This window comes from Rhamphochromis longiceps, linkage group LG22 (assembly GCF_057381845.1).
Source record: "Rhamphochromis longiceps isolate RC_006_pf linkage group LG22, R_longiceps_female_GT1.1, whole genome shotgun sequence".
Lineage (NCBI taxonomy): Eukaryota > Metazoa > Chordata > Actinopteri > Cichliformes > Cichlidae > Rhamphochromis > Rhamphochromis longiceps.
In genome coordinates, this window is record NC_140577.1 from 3,939,482 (window position 1) to 3,961,701 (window position 22,220).

A 22,220-nucleotide genomic window follows, 5' to 3' on the forward strand; every position below is an offset into this window, starting at 1 on the left:
AGAAACACCATAACTGAACCAATGCAGTGAATGATGCTGAGTGACAGCCTCTAATATCCTGTTGATACAATTATCTGTACAACATTACTGCCTAATTTGACTTTAGACAGAAAAACAGATCGAGGCTCTTCAAAGAGAAACAGGTGAGAATACCTTTTCTTTGGAGTCATCTTGGAAATTTAACCTAATTTCCTGAAGAAAACTTAATCTAATTTAAATGGTGAAATGTATAGAGCTACAAAACATTCTGTATACTATTTATTTGGATTGATTTTTAAGCATCAGTGACAGCAAGTGTTGATGTTTAAGATGCAGGCTTTATAATCGTTTGCCTCCAGCTGGACTCACATGAAAAAGCTTCGTAATTTTGAAGAAAAATAAGCAAACAGGAACATATTTGTGGTTTTAAGTGGACAGAAACATATAGCATAATAACACATCACCAAGACAAACATGAACTGACTTCCATGTAGCAGTTTGTACTTTGTATTTAGTGAAATGGTAATGTGCTTTCACACTGCTGTGTGCCTGAGCTGTTGAGAAGTCACAGATTTTCACCAAACAGGAGGCATCGACAGCTTGGCACCATTTTCTGCACCAGCCAACAGACTGTAGGCTGGTCATGACTCAGGAGTATTTAGAGACCAGACTTTGTCTGTCTGGGCTTTTTTTTATTTTATAAAAAAGCAAGCATTACGTGACTTTGGAAGCTCTGGTCACAGCATTTCAAAAGGAAGAACAGCATTGCAGGTTTTTTTTTTAAAGATTTGTTTGGAAATGCCCAGAGTTAAATAGAAATTTGTGTGCTCTGATATCTGCGTAGATTCTCAGTCATCCAGGTCATGGTAGTCGTAAGAGCTTGAAAAGAGAGCAGCTGAACTTCTTAAAAGACTCTGAAGATGTTTCACCTCTCGTCCAAGAGGCTTCTGAAACCAAGAGGGAGTCCCAGGGATTTAAACCCTACGGGGGTTGTGCTTTAGGTGGTTGTTCACCCACTATTAATAACGAGCGTCACACAGGTGTGAAAAAGGTATAGGTCATTATCACGAGTGTCCTCTGAAGATTACATTGTATTTTAGGTCCATTTTATTTCATGAGACATTTTAAATGTATAAATAACATGTAAGTTTCAAGCCCTTGTACATCAATGCACCAGCTGTCTTGGTTCTGGGTCATTGACTCAGCATGTTGAGTTTATGAACCTTACAGGGTTTTTTTAACGTCTTCTGATAACTCTCCGTTTGTCGTGTCATTTGCTTAATGTCTCCCTCTCCTTAGTTCCTGGTTATAGTTTTGTTTATATTGTTAGTTTTGTGTTTTAGTATCAGCTCCCTTGTATTAAGTTCATTCGTGTCGCTGGTTTCATCATTTAGTTATCACGTTTTATTTCACTGATAGTTATTTGTTCACATGCCTTGTGTTGAGTTTTGCTTGCCATCATCTCATTTTCCCAGACTGTTTGCACTCATGTGTTTTCCTCAGCTGTTTCCAACTCTCATTATCCTCAGTGTGTACATACAGTAAGCCCAGTCAGTCCTTTTATCCTTTGGCAGCGCTTTAGTTTTCCTGTCTCGTGATGTTTCTGGTTAGTTTGCTTTTTTGTTTTCCCTGACTTTTTGATTAAGTTGCCTTTTGGACTTGAATTGTCTTCATTTTGAGTTACAGTCTGTCTGTTCATGTGCTACGTCTGCATTTAGGGTCCACACTCCACTTTAACACCAGTAAAGTATATATTGATTGCGAACAGACTTTTCAGTCCAGAAAGAACAACTCTGGAAAATGCTTCAACTTTGTTCTCCCAAACATCATTTGTGAAGACGATAACGACACCAGAGTCAGTTCAGATTTCAGATCACGTATAATTTTCACAATTATTCTCAACCCTGTTCGGACCCTGTCTGGTTGTTGTCAAAATTCCTTCTGACTGCTGTTCTCTACTCTGACATTGTCTGGATGTTAATGACTTCGCCCATTAATTTGTATGGGTGAGAGCAGTTTCTGCACTTGGGAGCAATCTGAAAAGATGGCCTTGGACATTAAACGATCATTTCAAAGTCTGCATAAGATCTTTAACCAGACAGCCATCTGTATTCAAGGCCAATAGACGGCTGTCAGGTTCATCTTTTTATCCTTTGTTCACTGGTTTTTGCACCAGTCATTGTCCCCAAGCTTTATAGACAAAGGGTTTCTTTGTATCAGTTAATTGTCTGAATTTCATGATTTTATACGACCTATCACTCTGCTTGGCTCCTTTGAACTGTTAGACGTCTGATGTTATTTTGAAAGGACTTTACCTTGGTCTGTATCACAGGTTTCTTCTTTATTAGGATTTATTTGGGTTGTTTGTCATGTTCTAGTGCACATTTGCCCACCTTTGTGCAAACTGGGATTTTTTTTACAGCGTTTCATCAACTTTTTCGCTGATTCATTGTCATCCCAGCACCTAGAACGGATTTACACACACATCTATGCTCATAAAATATTTAAGCAAACAGCTAAGAAGACAGTGGGAATTCTGAAGCTCTGGGATTTGAGTGTGTGTGTGTGTGTGTGTGTGTGTGTGTGTGTGTGTGTGTGTGTGTGTGTGTGTGTGTGTGTGTGTGTGTGTGTGTGTGGCTGCGCTAAAGAAAACCTAAGAAAGCTAGAAGTGTTGGCAGCCTGCCAGCTCTGTTGACCTTGAACAGGAAGAAAAGGAAGACGACAAACACAGATGTCCCCTTCACCAACACACAACATGAGTGACCTGCAACAAATGTCCCTAATGAAGAGGAGGAGGATGACGAAAATGCTGACGTCAGTCGGAGCCTGCCTTCCAACACAAACACACACACGGTGTCGCAAACAATCTCACATAAACATGCAGATGCATAACGCAACTTCGCACAAATACACAGAAAGGATGACAAAACAAAATTTCCTAGCAGTCACAAACCTTCATGAGGAAGAAGAGCACCAGAATGACAAAGACGCTGACATTAGGGTGCAGCCAGGCAGCAGAGCGGCCCAGACCGACCGGTGGAGGAGACCCTGAAATCTTTGTCCATGTGAAGTTGTCAAACAGAGAGTTGATGCACTCTCTGGGCATCAGCTGGAAAGAAAGAGGACAGAGGGGGAAATGAGGTGAGGAGAGGCAGAAGGGACAAACTCTGAGACAGATGGACAGAGGGGAAACTGGTGCAGGAGGAGAAAAGCAGAATATCTACAAATGTACCTGATTTACATTTAAGATCTTTTTAAAGGCACTTTAAATAAAATGTGAAGCCAAACCTGCATCAAGGTGAAAATGTGATATCTGCTCAAAATTAACCATAACATAAAAATTAGATAAGTTTAGGAAAATGATTTAAATTAGTTTATTATTGTGAAAATAAAATAAAAACCTTTGACACACCCTGAAGTTGATTCATAATCATTTCCAGGCAGTGGTTTCAACCGACAGCAGAGACGGTTATACTTTAACCATTTTTTGCCAAACTTAAAATTTGGCTTGAAAAACAGCAGGCGTGGCTAACAAAGCTTTCTTCTTTTGATCAGCTGTTAAATCAGCTGATAATCGGACCTCCTGTCAATCATTTTCACCAAGTAACAACCTTCATTTTTTAGACAACCTCCAACTGTCTAACAAATATGATGACTTTTCGTGTGGCACACACTGCAAACTATATTCTGTATAAACTTCAAGTATTTTATTTGATGGTTACTTGTGTGTTATATGTGCGTTTGTCCTTTGCACCCATGCAGTTCATGAGTGCAGCTTGCTAACCAAGATTGCAAGTGTTAGCACTCTGCCTGCTCATTTTACATATTACAGTAAATGTGACCAATTTCATTACACCATCTATAGTTTTTTTTATTTACAGGAGTCAGTCAAACGTAACAATGCATTCACAAATCTGTGAAATAAAAAGTACCCTCACACTTTTCATTTTCAAAGTGTGACAAAACTCGTTTTTTCCAAAGAAATAGAGGATTAGAACACAGGGAAGATATGTAAGAGGTCGTCTACACAAAACAAGGGGAGAAGGTAAAGCAAAAAAAGAACAGGATGAGAAAATTATTGAAAATTAATGAGAAAGTCAAAAAGGAGAGGGATATAGGGGGAAGTTATAGCAATAAAAGGTGAAAATAAAAATAAAAACAAGGAGGAAACGGTGAAGGGAGAGAGGAAAGGAGAGCAAGGGAAGGAGGAAATATGGTTAAAGGCGGAGTGAAATTTAAAAGGAGGATGAGGGATAAGAAGGAAATGGACACGGAAGAAGAGGAAGAAGTTTAAGAGGGAAAAAGGGAGGAAAAAAAGTGAAGTGAGGAAGAAAGTCAATTGAGATAAACAGGCAGGAAGTCATCCAGAAGGCTGGAAGCAGACGGGTATGGGTGGCCGTGTCCAATGAGTCATTCACTTCTGATGACTCATGAATGACTAATTCACTTCAACCGTTTTTGCTCCACATTTGCATAGATGCCTCTGAAACTGCTCACAGGAACAAAACGCAGCGCCTCCCGCATCTGCATAACGCCACTGCGGGGGGAGAAACAGCACCAACGTCATTTTGATTTCTCTACTTTTCTATTTCCTGCTTGAGTTCGGCTCGAATCGTGGTCCCTGAAATCCACCGTTTCAAGTGTGAGTGGAACTGTTGAGGTTCTGTGAAAGGCTGCTGTGGGCCTCTGCAGGGCTCGGATGTAAAAGGCTTTCCTGCTGCTTTTTGAAGTTGCGGGTTCATGTCTGGTTCACAACCCTTGTAGCATTTAATCTCCTCTCAGTGAGTTGCTTCTTCTGTCACTTTGCACCGAGCTGCCACGTTGGATTGGAAGGATTTCATTCCCCAAAGGGTGTGGATAAAGTCTTTGAGGAAAAGAAGAGGTGTCTGTCAAACATGGACCTGTTCACCAACTTAATCTTTTTCCTGAGGAGAAATGATTAAAATTTAGGCATCGCCTGTGTTAAAACCCACAGTGTGTCTTCATTAAAAAGGTGTGACGCATTTCTACAACAAGTGTGTGAATCATGTTGGGGTGTTACTGACTGACATATGCATTAAAACACATACCTGGTTCACACTAAGTGGTCTATTCTGAGCGCGTGTGAAACACATGATTAGCTTTTAGCTCTGGGTGGGTGAGCTGTTGATCTTTTTTCTTACCTTGAAAATCCATTTGCACACAGCAGGGCCACAGATGTGCATTAATATGGCGAAGATGTTCAGAATATTGCACATAGGGATATGTGCAATATTCTGATGTATAAGGAAAACAAGTTTTTAAGGCTAAAATGGTAAAACAGAATAGACAGTGTTGTGCAAAAGTCTTGAAGAGTCTTAGTTCATATTTTCCCATGAAAATGGAAACAGATGCAGACATACATTTCTCCACCGTGGTCAACAAACTGCCAAGCAGGCAGGAAATGAGAGAAAGGAGATCAGCAGAAGGAGAACATGGGTCGAGTCAGGAGGCTTAAGTACGAGATGAAAATAGACATGGAAGAAAAGGACCGAGTATAACAGAAAAACATGAATTTTACTTCACAAAACACAGGAGTTGGTTTATTATTGAGTAGGTTGATTTAGTTTGGTGCATTCTCAGTAAGTCTTTGGGTATCAGAAAAACTTGATTTTTTTTCTTTGTTATTTCTATAAATCAACCAATTTTGTCAACTGTTGCCACACATAAGTGGAGCATTAACATCTATGTTAAAATATTTATTGTTTGACGGCCGCGGTGTCTCTTTCCATGCCGGGGAACTTTGAAAGCCTGGGCTCCAAGACTTTGTTGAGTGAAGAGCCGTAAACACTGACACAGCTTTCCAAAAGAAACACAACATAATACTACAGTTATTCACATTATATTACTAGATCATACTATGTGGCTCGTGCTTCAAAGTTAACCTTACAACAGGGCTAAAAACTGATATGCCAAATTTTTATATCAATTATTAAAAACATTCGGGAGGGGATGGGTAGCATTTTCTGCCTCAGTGAGTCATGCTGACTTAGGCTACATCCACACGTACACGGCTATTTTTGAAAACTGAGATTTTCTGTTTTTGTTTAAAAAAATAAAATAAAATAAAATCCTGTCCACATGTACAGTTTTGAAAACATCTCTGTCCACATGTAAACACAAAACATGAAGTCAAAGGATGTCAAGAACATGCCAAATCCTAACCGTGAAGTAATGTTGGCCAATCAGAAGACTAGAAGCCTGTGAGGGAAAGAGTAAACAGGCACTCACAAAACCTTAAGTACTTCTGATAAGTAGTAGTTTTTCTGGAAAGGCAGCTAATTTTGTGTTACTTTTCAAGTGCTTTCATCATTTAAAGTGTTAATAACTAAAGACAGTATTTTGGATTTTGTCTCACTGGGTCTCTTGGCCGGAGTTTATTCAATAAAGAAACAAACTGAAAATTTCACGTCACTCTGAGTGACTCATAATCATAAGTCACAGCACTGTGAAATATGGCTGGTGGAGACTCACAACTTAGGCATGAACAAAATGCATACAGCATGCATACATTCAATTTTTAAAAAAATTACATTTATTCAAAACCAACGCCGACGTTGGCGTCGGGATTTGGGTTTTAAGAGCGTCTGTGTTTAATGTAGAAGTTCACTCTGACGCCTCTGTCTTTGTAAATGGACGGACAGTAACTGCATGTTTATATGTAAGCATGTAAAAACTGCAGATAGTCAGATTAACAGCAACAGTATTTTGTCTCTATCCGCCATTGCAGAAATTCATCTCATGTAAACAATAACGTGGTTTTTAAAAATCTCAGTTTTCAGTGACCTAAAACGCCATTTACGTGTGGACGAAAGGTCCAAACGCATAGAAAAAGATGCTTGTGTACGTGTGGATGTAGCGTTAGATAAAGTAAGCAAAGAGCCAATTGATACACAGAGAGCAGAAATACACCAAACTCCATGAATCCAAGTGGGAAAATATGCAATAAGATGAGAATCAACTTTTACTTTCTTGTCATATTTCTCATCACAGGAAACACACTCGTTTTCACACCCGTGTCCTATGTTGAAATCAAATTAGAAAGCAGTATAGACTCACTACAGTCATCCTCCTTAATATTCAGTAACATGAACGGGTTGTGGTTTGTTTACTTTTTCTTTTAGGTCATCGGGGGTCGGATTGAGTTGTTCCACAGGCCAGTTCAAGCCCTCAGGCTCTGTTTTGCTTATGTGTGCATTCAGGTGTCTCATTATTTTCCAGCCTTCTGCACAACTTTGCTAAACAGTGAGAGAAATTTGGCTTCAAGCAACCAGTGAATAAACTTCTATATATCTGAAAACTTTTCAGCCTTTTACAAACTTAACTGAATTCATCTTTGGAGTCTAATTACACTGCATGATTAAAGTTCGCTGGTTTGTCTCTCATTAGTGCTCAAACTAAGTGTTCATGTTAGGAGCACCCTGCGGCACTCAGAGGTCACGGTTTGTAAATACTGAACTTCAAATCCCAAAACTTGTGTGATGTGACATCAGTGGAGGGGACACAGCAGGCTCACATTTATCATGGCTACTGGACTGTGATGATGCTTTGCACCAAAGGAAACCGAAGATCTAAGAGACCACTGGTGTCGGCTTTCTGTGGACTTCAGGCCAAAGAAGCTCAGATTAAGCTTTCAGGTTACGATACGTATACGACTACATGAGGATGGTTACTGGACACCAAAACTTTGTGTTCTTGATGTAAAAACAAATGATTACTAAAATAAATAAATTAGCATGTAAATCAATTATTCAATATTCTATAGTGCTTACATAATAAACAGGACAACAAGCTATAAACTGACCTCTCCTGCCATGAACTGTCCAAATCCAGGTGGAAAGGTCAAGGTGGCGATTATCAGCGTTACCACAGCGGGAAAAAGCAGTCGGCTGGGAGGGAAAACAAAAGGAAAGTCAAAGCTCTGTGAACGAAACAAGCACCAGTAATTACCCTGATTATACCTGTGCATTAAAGTAATTAAAATACCCACAGTAAGGCACAGGCAGCATGGGCTAAAGTAAATTAAAAGCTGCCACAGCAAAGAGAGGCTCACTGTTTAGTCAGGAAGCGGGTCATGGCATTGGGTCTTCTCATAAACAGCACCACCTGTCTGTTGAGGTAGACGAAGAACGCGCCGAGGAACCCGCAGAAGATCCTGTACCAACGAGAAAGTCGGACACTCATTAATTACAGCCTTAAGTCATTTATTATATACATGTTGCTGTCATACATATCAGCATAGTCTCAAGACATTTGTCCAGTGTCTGATGTTACATTGGGCACTACTGTTTAGTTTCATTGGCCAGTGGGGGAAAAGGTGATTTTGCTTACTTTATAATGCAGTTTCTATCGTGTAGAACAGAGGCGTCCAACTCCAGTCCTCGAGAGCTACTGTCCTGCAGCTTTTAGATGCATCCCTACTCCAACACAGCTGAATCAAATGGATGGATTACCTCTTCAGCCATCAAGTTTGGCAAAGGCCTGATAACAAGCCACTCATTTGATTCAGGTGTGTCGGAACAAGGATGCATCTAAAACAGGGCTCTCAAACTCCTCGAGGGCCGGTGTCCTGAAACTTTTCCATGTGTCCCTGCTGCAACACACCTGAATACAATTAGTAGGTCATTAGCAAGACTACAACACTTGACTGCATGCTGAGGTGGCAACTCAGCCATTTGACTCATGTTACAGCAGCTCATGAGTGAATGAACAAGGTGCAATAAAGGTACTGTTAGAAGTACATTTTTCCAAACAGTTACTTTTACTTAAATTTACTTGAGTTAGGGGTTGCCACCTCAGCATGCAGTCAAGTTCTATAGAGTCTTGTTAATGCCTACTAATTTTATTCAGGTGTGTTGTAACAGGGACACATGGAAAAGTTTCAGGACACCGGCCCTTGAGGGACTGGAGTTGGACATCACTGGTGTAGAACAACACTGCACTTACAATTTAAAAAGTAGTAAAAGCTTCAAAATGAATGTCAGGGAAAAATGACATTTCTGTTTCATGTTTAGGCTTTTTCTGAGCAGATGGTTTGCTGTGGTTTTTTATACTGGATGGTTTTGGTTGTAATAACTGTAAAGAGCGCTGGCGTTCCCATCTATGAAAGACACTTCACCTGGTTCAAGGTTGTGGTGCTTCGTCTTTACTGCTCAGCACACGAAGCACAGTAGCCTCAAACAAATCAGCAGCCCCTCAGCAAGTAACTGGTTATGACTGCGTAACTAGCAATCACCTTCATTTTCTCATGTCAACCTAACTGTAGCAAACTGTGTAAATACTCATCGAGTAGAGGAAATCATAAAATAACAGCTGCAACTACATTTTTATTATTCAACTGATTTTCTCCATTTTCAGTCTGGTCCCTGAGGACATGTTTGGACATGCAGAGTGAAAATGGTCAAACATATATACTCTCATCCCAAAAGGTTGATTCTGTTCATCTGGAACTGAAAACACTACGTCCAGATGAACAGAATCAACCTTTTACAATTTAAATACCTGGATGATTGAGCATGCATCAAGACATGCATACTCTACTCACTACTTCATTAGTTGCATCTTGCTAGTACCAGGTTGGGCCACCTTTTCCCTTCAGAACTGCCTTAATTCTTCATGGCATAGATTCAATAACATGTTGGAAATGTTTTGAGAGAGATTTTGGTCCACATTGACATGATGTCACAGAGTTACTGCAGATTTGTCAGCTGCACATCCATGATGTCCTATTAGATTGAAATCTGGTGGCTGAACTCATTGTCATCTTTTAGAAATCTGTTTGAGATTACTCAAGCTTTGAAACACGACATATTATTCTGCTAGGAGCAGCCATCAGAAGATGGACACTATGTGATCATAAAGAGACAGACATGGGCCCCAAAGTGTGCCGAGAAAATATCCCCCACACTATTACACCACCAGCAGCCAATCATACAATGCAGGATGGATCCATGTTTTTTATGCCAAATTATGATCCTGACATCTGAATGTTGCAGCAGAAATCGAGACAAATCAGGCCAGGCAACATTTTTCCAGTCTTGATGAGCCTGTGTGAGTTTATTGGCTGACATAAGCAGCATCTAGTCTGGTCTTCTGCTGCTGCAGCCAAACTGTTTCAAACACTGTCAGGGTGAGCTCTTCTGCATGTCACGAGTGGTTGTTTAATTTACTGCTGCCTGTCAGGTTGAAGCAGAGTGACCATTCTCCTCTGACCTCTACATATTTTCTCTTTTTTGGACATTTCTCAGTAACCCCTGCAGATGGCTATGTGGGGAAAATCCCAGTAGATCAGCAGTTTATGAAATATTCAGACCAGCAATTATGCCACAATCAGAGTCGCTTAAATCACGCTTTTCCTTGTTCTGATGCACTTTCTGTCCAAATACTGGTGAGTTGGACATATGCCTTCACAAAGAACAGGTGTACCTAACGAGTTTGCCGGGGGGGGGGGGTTGTTTGCTTTCTCTTTGCTCACCCAATGATGGCGAATGCTGGCAGCTCCTGCAGATCAAAAGGGAAATCCATACGAAAGTTTGTCCTGAACAGAGCCGTGATGGTTACTGGAAGAAAAAGAAAAAGTGCCCAAATTTATACCCTCGGCTTTCATTTCAATTCATTTAAATAATGAACTGGAGCTTGTGGTTATTTTAGTACTTAGACTAATAGCAGATAACACATTTACTGTGACATACAAACACAAAGCTAATATGTGGTGTACTGCAAAGTCACAGGAATGTGTTTGTACAGCAAAATGATTGGTTAAACATCCACGGAGACGCGAGCGAGGCACTGAAACACTCTGCTGCTACATGAAGGAGGAGATCGCCATCTAGTGGAGGGAGAGTGCTGTAACTACAGTACACACATATTGTCAGTGTCCATATAAAGACATGACACTTTGCTTCGTGGAGAGAGGGCTCCCTCTAGCTCATGTCTTGGAAAGTAGTATATATATATTTGCACACATACCTGCATCTTTATTAAACACGGATAACACTCTGAATATGAAGGCACTAAATGTAGCAGCAAAGTATCCTCTCCAGTAGTTTCTTACAGCAAAGTATGTAGATGTTACCTCTATGCTGAAGAGCACACCTGGTGGAGGAAGAAAAAAAGAGCAGAGAATTAGTCATGTATCAGATGTGTACTTCCATCATCACACTAATCTACATTTAAAACCTCTGCAATATGGAAAACTGACTGTAGATGAACATAAGAATTCTGATATTTTCCGTTTTTGACTCTGAATTTCGGTTTCCTGTGTGCACCAGACTGTGATGAAAATACCCAAAGCAGAGGTCTGACTGTCTTACATGCACTCCTGAGGGATATGAGTCAGACAAAGAGAGCAGAGGAGCACAGGGAAAAGGATGTGTACCTCCAAGCGGAGTACCGAAGCAGCAGCCCACCCCGACAGCACAACCGACCGTCAGGATGTCTGTGTAACAGTATGGATTCTACTGATCCAGAGAGGAGGAGGAGTCAGCATTGAAACAACATATAAATAAGGAATATTCAATCAGAGGGAAATTCGAGTGTTTCCTGACATCAGCTTACCTGATAAACTCCTGAAAAAAAGGACATGAACCTGCTGAGAACTGCTGCACAGATGCTGGCAATGTGAACAAACGGGCCCTGAGTGCAGGAATGGAGCATAAAAAGAAAAAGGTTAATCAAATAAAACAATGCAATGGTTCGATGAAATGAAACAGCCCGCGAGAAGCTTTTTCATTTATCTGGGCTGACCCACCTCTTTGCCTACAGGCATGCCGCTGCCCAGAGCAGCCGTCAGACCAATGACTTTGGCGATGAACGCCTTCAGAGTCAAATACTCCTTTAGTACCACACCTCTCAGGATGGTCTTCAACTCTGGTATACCAGAACCTAGAACAGAAGGGTTATATAACAAAATAATAATAACTGTTCTGAACCTTTTATGACTCGACACACTTTCCTAACCTTACACTTGTCTCAGATGGCTTTGGTGCTGCTGTTTTCTGAATAATTTGTTGCAAATTCTCAATTAATTTTCATTCAGGGCATCAAACATTTCTGCAAGTGGCATTTTATGTCAAATGCTGCTTGCAGAAATAATTACAAGTTTTCCTTTGCAATTAGTTAGTGATGCTTGAGGGAAAAAGTTACAAAATAATTCCACATTTGCAGGTTGGAGAAAGCGTCAAAAGTTTGCCAGCCAGGAGACTGTGGTTCATTTATGTTGTGTGTTTGTTGTGCTTTGTTTCACTTGGTGGATTCTTTCTTTTTCTTCATTGTGCCTGCTGTTTAGGTTTAGACATCAAATCAAATCCACAGTATTAACCATATGAAGCACAATATTGATTGCACACAAATGTGAGAGATCTTTTACAAACATCCATATGTCCCAAGGCACCAAACCAAAGGAAAACCTTGTGTCTATCTGTGAGACAACAAAACAGCAGTACTGTGTGACACTGAGAACGAAAACAGACAGAAAACAATAGCAATGCAAAAACTTTCCTCTGTAAAGCTGCTGTTGGTAAACAAGCATCATAAAGGGCTGAAAGTGTGAAAAATTGCATAGTTTAGATGAATGAAAAACTATTTTGTTGATCGGTTGTTTAATGGCTGCAGAGAAAATGAGTTGGAGATGTTCTCCCTCAGCTTCAGTTCCCTATTTTTTTCTTAATTTCATAACCAATAAGAACCTAAATGTCTGATCCTGTCCCAGTATTTAAGAGTGCAGACTAAATTTGAAATGCACTTTTAAATCTATGGATTACACGTTACGGTAGACAAACACACAGAAGCATGAGAAAGACAGGGGTACAGACCAATAGCTTGAGGGGAAACCAGGTGACAGAAGAGGGAGGAGAAGAGGATAAACATCAGGGGATAGGATACCCAGGCCAGGTACTGCAGGGGGATGTTCCCCCTCAGCTCCCCGTGAATCCACTTATAGGCTGATGCAGGAGGAAATTTAAGGAGGAAAAGAAAACGAGTGTAGAGGCAGAAAAAAGCAAAAACAAAGTAAATTAAAAGAAGAAGTAAAAGAACCAAATTACATGGATAGAAGGAGAGGGAGGAAGGGAAATGGTTAGATATTAAAAGAGGACAGAAAGAAAAGTGCTTCTTGCACAAACACCTGACTCGTGTTTTTGCTTCACAGTCCTACCTTGTAGACTCTTTGCACTGGCGTAGTCCATTGTCCAGCTGACCAGTGCCATTGTGATGCCCAGGAGAACCAGGAAGATCCAGTCCTCTCCCAACCTGGTCACAAGGAATCGCTGCACTCGTGCTATGCAGTCTGCAGAAACCAACACATCCCAGAAGCTCTAAACGTGGCACTCACACAGCATCATTTTCTGTCTTCACTTTTGCCTCATCTCACCTCTACACTTGGAGTAGGAGCGCTTCTTCTTCACAGAGGACGCGAGGTCGGGCTCAGCTGTTTGCTCCTCAGCAGCATCGGTCTCCATATTGGACTGACGCCTGTTCCGTTGCCTGCTGTAGTAGCTGTATTGATGGCGGCTGTGGTATCCGTTTTGGCCACGGCGCCCATGTCCGTGCCGTGTCCTGGCGTGGCTGCGGTGGTGGGTCCCATGTTTCTTGATCTGCCTCTCAGTCAGCAGGCGTGTGGCCTCCCGTCTGCCGGAGCCTCCTTGGTTTTCTTGGTACTCCCCATAGAGCTGCCAAATGATCAGTTAACAATTTTTTGTCTTTTCATGACTCCATCAGACATGAACATGCACAGGTAGTTCCTGAGACAGTGAGAATGAGGAGTGTTTTCCTTTTGGCAGCCTGGCAAAGAAGGGTTCACTTTAAAATTAGACAGGACCACGTGTTGAGCCAAACAGCTCTAATGGAAACGGAAACATGGACTCTGCCTCTAGATTTATCACCGCTGGACAGACTCCATGAAAACTGTCCGGGACATCTGGGGAAGAGATTAATTCTCCTCTGTCGCATTTACAAGTGTCTGGGTTTCACTTCAATAAAGACCCGACTGGACTCAAAGTGGTGGCAAATATAATGTAATGCCTGATCTATGGACACAAACTCAGATTTAATTAATGTCATTAATGCCTAAAAATATTTGTGATCATTTTCTTCATTTCAGGTTATTAAATGTGTCCACAGTTCAGCTCCACACAGATTCATTAATGCACGATGCACTTAAATGCTGGGGAAACTAGGACACCTCTGCTTTTGTGAGATTGATGAGTTAAATCAAAGTGTGAGGAACGTTCTTCTAACTACTCAGTCTGGCTTGTCACTCCTATACCAGCCTATACATTTGGTTCATAAGTCTGGATAAATATACTGCTTGTGATTGGCCAAGTACATCCTGTGCAGGGTTGTATACAGATACTGACAGAGATTCTGCACCACACACACACACACACACACACACACACACACACACACACACACACACACACACACACACACACACACACACACACACACACACACGTTCGAAGCAGAGCTGCTGAATTGATGGTGAAAATGTTATTGAATTGCCCAAGCATACTTAATACATAAATATGTTGTTTTAAATGAGCTAGATTATGGTTCTTCTGCTGGGAAATTACACAATAATTGCAGACAAAAGAAGATCAATGGGAGACAGACTAGCAGCTCATCATTTGATTAAGCATAAAAAAAATAACCCACTAGAAGTAAAATGTGTTTATATTCAAATATTTTGATATGCACATGTGTGAAATTCTTTTACATGTGTTCAAAGTCTGTCCTGTCTCAAGTGCTACCAACAAATATTATATCTGTATCTAAACTACATTTTCAATGTACACGGGATGAGTTTGAACGCTGCAAAAGCTGCTATCACAATTCTCAATTTATTCTTTCTCACATAGCCGAACTGTTTAGGACTAGTTTGGAGTGCTGTACTGAGAACTCCGCCTCTGTTTTCAATCGCTAACTATTGTAAAATGTCATCTGCTGCAAAACCAAACAGAGGGAAGGTGCATTCAGTCTCTCTGTGGGAATCTCACTTCAATGAAAGGACAGACAAAATAAAGAAAAGATTTTTTGTAGTTAAAACACAGAAGTAATGCAGCTGCAAGGAAAGCAAAAATACTAAACTGTAAATGCAACAAACAGAGTCACATAAACTCAACGACACATAGTGTAGCCACCTTAGTGTAACTGCATACTGACAAAAAATGCTTTGGTGCACAGTCAATACGCTCATCATATTCTCTGATGTCATATATTTACATCATACAGCTGCAAATAAAAAGTATTTTTACTAGTTTTTTTATATAGTATTAAATCACAATGTAACAATTTACTAAAACTAGTAGTTGAATGTAAAGTTTGACTTCACTTAATGTAATCTGAGTGTGAAACCTTTACCATGGTTTCACTCTGTTACGGTGCAAATGTGATGCAAATGTGTACAAACCTCCCTGACAGGTGGATCAGGCCTAGTCGTCACCACAGTCACAGAGGTTGTGTATTCTTTAAATTTCATTGTCACTCCATAGATACAAAAGGCAGAGTGGATACAGAGATTCCAGCTCATTTACCCATTTACACTTGAACCATAAAAAACTCCAGCACTGCCCCACAAATACAGGACCGAGCCTCATATGTGCTTTGGTACATGAACAGCAGACAATAGCAACCCAGGAATATAAGTGACAAGCTGGTAAGTTGTCGCTTATATCACGTCCACGTGTGATCCTTTCAACGCCTTCTGATTTAGCAGGTTCACGGACAGGCCGACTGACGGATGGATGGATTTAGATACACAGACACACGTGCACATAAGGCGCTGGACATGCTGTGTGTCTGTGTGTGTTTGTGTGCATAGATGGCAGTCAATGCATGGTGAAACCTGAGCAGCATAACACACAAAGTACTACAACTGAATGCCTGCACACAGCACAGGCTCAAACAACAGAGCAAGGCACGGACGTCCTGACTCAGAGCTCATGTGATAAAAGTTAAAAGGATCACACGTGTAGCACTCTTTTAATCTAAGCAGCAGTAAAATTGGGTGAAACAAGCTTTTAAAATACAAAAGCACATTACAAAAAGATGCTTTGTGCATTCTACATAAGAAGTTTCTCATAATTTCCATAACATGCAAACAGATGGCGCGAAGGAATCCTGAATTAAAATTGTTGAATCAATACTATAACAGAAAAAATGTGGACAAATTGGTTATTAGGATGACAAACAATAAAAACATTCTGAATTTAAGAGATTCAAATCTCACACATACTAATGATGTGCAAAGTTTTTGAGTCACACTTCATTTCTTGTATTTTGCTAGGAAAATGGATAAGAGGCAAATAAAGTTGGAAAAAGAGTAAAAAGAGTATACACGGCAAAAACGGAGGTTGTAGAATTCCAACCAGCATGAAAGCCAATAGTTGGTATGACTGCCTTTATCCTTCAACACGGCCTGTTAAAAAACAGTGTTAAGCAGTTACTTTTACATCCAATTTTCAGGGAAAATTCTACTTGGGCCAGATTTGACTTCTGCTGTGTCACTGCTGCTACAATGTTGCTGCTGCTGACACCTTGTGGCAGTAGATTCACACTTGGCAGTATGCAATCAATAGAAATGAAGGCCTTAAAATGTTCTTTATTTATAACTTGGCATCCTTAGCCTTTCCTTTTACTTTCCTTCTTCTCTTTCCTTCTTGAGAGCCTGAGATGATTTATGAGGCTTTGGCTCAACTGACCAACTAAAATTGTTTCTTTGCTAAGTTGTCTGTTATGTGTTGACACAACATTCATTCATCCCTTAAGTGCTTAAATAGGCCAGTGTTAAGCGATTAACTGGAGTAAGAAAAGTAAAAGGACTAATGAAAAAGCAGCCAACGTCCAAAGACAAAGTTTGAAAGACCTTAAGAAATCCCGGAGAATTACTGCTCTTTACTTACTTTTAAAAATTCCACGAACGTCTGGCTGCTTGGAAGCAAGAATCAAAGACATGAGGTGTGGTTCAAGACTTGTGCGCAGTACTGTATGTTGTCAGAAATCTGACACTGTCCCCTTTACCTCTTTCCTGTTTTCCTCTTGACCACTGAAACTCTACTCTGCACTAATCACTTGTGCCCCCTTCCTTCACTGCACCCTACTCTTATTCCTTACTTCACCACTCTCTCTCTCTTTGCCGCTGAAACACTACTCTGGGCTAAATTTAGGACCAGTGTGATCCAATATACCTCATTACATTTCCCACACCTCTCTCCTACCATCGTACATTTCAATGCCTCATCGTATTCCACGGTTTTTCCCATGTCTCACATTCATTTACTCTGTGTTCTTCTAACTGGGTCCTGTTCGCTTTGGGAATACATCGAAAGGAAGTATGACGGGATTAAAACTGCTCCAAAACACTCAGTATATCAAAGACAGACGTACCTCTGGGTCTGAAAAGTGGGACAATTGCCAAAAAAATGCAATATTTCAAACAGCCAACAGGGAGCGACTCTTATTAAGAAAAGACGTCCGTTTTCATAACAATCAATAGAGAAACAACACTACTTCTGCACTGATTTATGACCTCAGTAAACACTTTCTTAATGAGCTCATGGGCTCGGTGGTTAGTTTTGAGGCTCATTTAAGAAATTCTATATTATTTTTCAAATTATATAACATTTATAGAGAATGCCATGCCAAACCTGTGTGGTTACTTTGTGATTGACAGGTCATCACCATATATGCACACAGTGTCCAGGCTTTTTTAGTCAGACTGACCTCTTAACTTGGCAAATGTTTTAAATGGGTTTTTGATCTGTTGTTGTGCTTGTTGGCATGAAGTACCTACAGCTGGACAGTGGCAACTTAACTTCTTATAATAAGGAGTTGGTAGGGCCAGCCAGGACAGACTGGAACTGGGCCACCTATCATATGGTGGACGGGCTGTCACGTGGCGAGAGGCGTGGCACACCCTGGGCAGGTTATCAGCCTGCCGTAGGGCTAACACAGAGATAGACAACCATTCACACTCAGATTCACACCTATATCCAATTTAGAACTGGACTGTGGGAGGAAGCTGGAGAACCCAGAGAGAACCCACCCATGCAGACTACACACAGGAAAACCAGGCCAGATGGAGGAGCAGAGATGGAGCAGGATCTTCTTCCTGTGACACAACAGTGCTAACCACTGATTATCTATACAAATATTGCAAAAGAAACTCAATGAAATGTTCATATTTTCTGTGCATTTCATAAACAGAACAGAAAAAAGAAAATCAGGAAACCATAAATCTGATACATTTTGTGTCTCTAACCACACTGCTCTGGAAGATAGAGGTTTTTTTTGTTCTTTTTGGATAATTTACTAATATTTTTCCCAACTGAATTATGTCACATCATGAGCAGGTATCGCTCTGTACAGAGAGGGATTTATATAACAATGTGAGTTAAGCCACTATATGTCGTCATGTGCAGTCAAAGCCGACGCATATGAAGCGTTTCTAAAATAGAGGCCGGTTTAACTCCACGCATTCTCTGCATGACTGCCAGCTCTCTGGCCACGTGTCCTGATTGTAAGAAATTGCTGTCAGAGTTTTTTTATTATCAAATTTAAAAAAGGACACATAAGAAATGGGAAAGATGTTACCACAGCATGCATAGTATCCAAAAGCACAAACACACACACACGACAGATTAGATAACTTTGCACTCTCTCAGGTACTCGTAGGCGTACGATTTCAACAGCCATTAAATTCTATAGGTCACTCTGATCACCAGCCTTCACATTCCAGGCTCTCAACACCACTGAGGAGGGCTGCTGTATGGCTTAGTCTGTCAGAGTGATTTTTTTAATATATATTTTTTATTTGCTTTTAACTAACCATGATTTAAGCAGGAAAATGACTCAGGAGATTAAAAAGACAGCACTGCAATCAAAGGCAGCTTCACGGACGAGTATCTTACAAGTACACAAAGTAAAAATACAGAAAGTATAAATAAAATAGACCTTCAGAAAGGTCTGAGAGTGTGGGGATTTCAATCCTAATTTGATAGGCTTTAAATATTCAGCAGTGTAAAGTAAAAAAAACAAGCTACCTCTAAAACTTGTGATGTCACTTAAAGGAGTCATTATTTATGAAAGCAAAGAATGTTCATTTCCATCTAATACAGCATGAAATTGAATTCATGGATTCATAATAACAATTTTCAGTATACGGATATGTGTACAAAGGCATATTGTCAGCAGTCATCACTCTTATGTTCCACTGTTTGTTACCTAATGAACATTTATGATGTTTAAAAGACTGTTAAAACTGTTATCCTGGCAACTAAAGCCAAAAAGAGTTTAACATTTCTCTTCTTAACACACTGAAATACACTCATGTGTACCACTCGCTTCACAAACCAGTATAATGTGGCATGTATGTGTCAGTAACAACATGGGAGATTTCTGTTTCCCAGTTGTGTACCAGGGTTTCTAACTTTTCTTATCATTATAATATTCAATTTCATTAAAAATCAGAAATCATTTAGAATAAATGTTTCAATTAAACCATAACTATCTTTTACAGTAGCTGTCCATGGTCCGGGGCCATGGATGGCCTTGAGGCTGAAATTTATGGTTTTCAGGGTTTTTATCATCATTCAGTTATCATTTTTATCGTTAACTCGGTTTTCCTGGGTCTTTTCACGTGTGTTATGAATAAATCTTTTTCTTTTTTTTGTAGCGGTACTAGTTTTATTTTGTTGTATTTATCCGCGATATCTTAAAGGCCGGTCTGTGAAAATGTTGTCGGACATAAACCGGTCGGTGGCGCAAAAAAGGTTGTTTTACATCCTGTCCGTTACATCAGAAGAAAAGCAATGCACTTTTTCCCACCATGCTTTTCCTTATTTTCTGCCATATTTTCTGTGAAAGGTCCAGATGCTTACATTACACAAAGCCAAATTTGAACTAAAAAGATCAGTTTTGCACGAGGAAGCTATTCATAAGAAAGATGTCCTACAAAAAGAGGGAAGGGAGCTTGAACAGCTTGGTTCAGACAGGGGATGAACTGATGAGCTACAGCAAGGCCAAGACCCATGACATGAATCAATGAATCAGCTATGAATCAATGACAGCCACTCTACTAAAGTCACACAATAAAAATATAGAGCGTCACTGATCCACCTCAAAAAACTAAACTTTTGCTTATTATTGTAGATGTAAAAAAAACATTTATTCAATAGAAATTACAAGCTAACAGTGAACAATCAGATATTAAGAAAAGAAAAACACCAACAAAAAAACAACAAACAAAAATGTTTCCAGTTCTCTGGTCTCCTAAACAACTCAACAACAAGAAAAAGACGATTCAGAGTTGTGTAACAGAACCTCTCAAAGCTGTAATGAAAACCCGCCAGATGTTGAGAGACGCTCTTCACACTGCTTTGTCCCAAAAGACACGAGCAGCTACATGAATGCTGGAAATGCATGGTCAGGTTTCCCCTCTTTGGAAACATATGGAAAACCACCTGGGACACACACATGTACACGCACAAAACCCCCTAATACACAGAAACTGTTGACATGCAGAGTCATGCACTTGTCACAGAAGCCTGTCCCACATGTGCAAAGACCAAGCAGGGCTTAAGAAGCGAGGCACAGAGAGGGTAGCAAACAGGTGGCCAGCAGAGACGGTAGGAAACAAGTAGCGAGACAGCGTCACAGGGGCGAAGGAGCTGCACAGCATCAGAGCACCTGTTTGCACGCCCGTGTGTTTGATACTGCTGTTACACATCACCTTGTCACATGCTGTTCATTCACAAGTACGCAGATTAGTGTGGACGATACAGGTGCGTTATGCAGGACTCCCGCAACAAAACTGCAGACGCATGCTAGATATGAAACATCAAGGCTGGTGTAGACATGGCACAAGGACAGAGACAGACAGAGAGCGAAAGAGAAATGAAAGAGAAGGGACACTGACCAGGGTTTGCTTGTATCTAAGAGCTTTCCTTTCCGACGCATCTGCAGCCATTGACACACTGTCACTGACCCAAAAATAAACCTACCCGCTCACCGTCTGTCTCAGCAATACCAGTACTGCTGTGGACGCACAGCCAGGACGCGCTTACACACAAACACGCACATACACACATACACTGAAAGGCATGGATTCACACCGCACACACAAACACAAATAGTTCCAGCTGGGGTTACCCCTGCAGTACTCCAAGCTATCTGTAAAATGAACTCAGATTTAATGAGACAGACTAAATACCAAGTGAATAATATACTAACTGAACTAGTTGTTGCTCAATATTTAAAGAGCTGCAGGTCAACCAGGTCATGAAAAGGGAGAAGCTCTTCTAAGAACCTGGCGCATCAATTAATTCATTTCAAAACCATACACAGAACATACATTACGCCCTATAGGAGGTTCCAGATGAAACTACAGGCTACGTATTACTGTCACATTTGCAATGATTCATCACCTGGCACGTTTTTGCACATGTTTTGGGACTGTCCTGTGGTATCTGATTTTTGGGTCTTTGTGAACTCTGTGTTATCTGAGGTACTGGAAGTTTTTTATGTTCCCAATCCTGGTCTTTGTCTCCTTAATGATACCTCTGAAATCTCCTTAAAACAAATGCAATGCAAAATGTTGTTCGCTGGATTTACATCCGCAAAGAAGACTATTACAAAGCAATGGTTCTGTCCTGACATTTGTATGGAATCATTCTGGAGACGATGTCTTATCCGTGTTATTGGTTTTGAACATACCACAGCAAAATTAAATAAAGCTCGACCCACGACTGTTGACGCTTGGAAAATCTTCTCATCCAGAGTTATCTCCTGGAAGAGGCAATAATTGGTTTTAACTTTGTGTTTTTGTGTCTTTTCTTTGCTGTCCCTATGCCTTGTTTGCTAATGTTTGCTTTGCTACTGCAGTTTACAGTTGTGCTGTATATGTCTGTACCCCCCCCCCCCCCCCCCCCAAACCCCGTTTTAAATCAATAAAATGTTGATCACAAAAAGAAAAGGGAGAAGCTCAGCGTTTCTTTGGAGGGGAATCCTGGTTATTCAACCTTGGGTTAAGATGTTACTAATCCATCCAACAGTATTAAGAGATCTGTTTGTTTGTTTTTTTTAAATAAGATGCAGTTTTTAAAATATGCCACTAATTAGCTAGCTGCTAATTTTGACTGCCTAGGTAGTTTAAGTCTGATTATCAGTGTTAGAGGTCAGCGCTTTGTGTTTTCAGTGCTAAAGAACAGGTGGTGAATGCTAAATAG

The 22,220-nt window shown here is 40.4% G+C and overlaps 1 protein-coding gene across 1 annotated transcript in view; it reads right to left on the minus strand.

Annotated features, from left to right (window-relative positions):
* LOC146643154 (chloride channel protein 1-like) overlaps positions 1 to 20,997 on the minus strand; it is a 53,504-nt gene extending 32,507 nt beyond the window's left edge. The window contains exons 1-12 of the mRNA XM_085396045.1: positions 20,912 to 20,997; positions 13,367 to 13,664; positions 13,151 to 13,282; positions 12,810 to 12,938; positions 11,747 to 11,880; positions 11,554 to 11,631; positions 11,375 to 11,453; positions 10,966 to 11,091; positions 10,472 to 10,556; positions 8,051 to 8,152; positions 7,802 to 7,886; positions 2,933 to 3,088 (exon numbers count right to left, since the gene is read on the minus strand). Of these exons, the coding sequence (XP_085252171.1) occupies positions 2,933 to 3,088; positions 7,802 to 7,886; positions 8,051 to 8,152; positions 10,472 to 10,556; positions 10,966 to 11,091; positions 11,375 to 11,453; positions 11,554 to 11,631; positions 11,747 to 11,880; positions 12,810 to 12,938; positions 13,151 to 13,282; positions 13,367 to 13,664; positions 20,912 to 20,962 (1,455 nt within the window). The 5' untranslated portion in view covers positions 20,963 to 20,997. The remainder of the gene's footprint in view (positions 1 to 2,932; positions 3,089 to 7,801; positions 7,887 to 8,050; positions 8,153 to 10,471; positions 10,557 to 10,965; positions 11,092 to 11,374; positions 11,454 to 11,553; positions 11,632 to 11,746; positions 11,881 to 12,809; positions 12,939 to 13,150; positions 13,283 to 13,366; positions 13,665 to 20,911) is intronic.
* Positions 20,998 to 22,220: the final 1,223 nt, after the last annotated feature.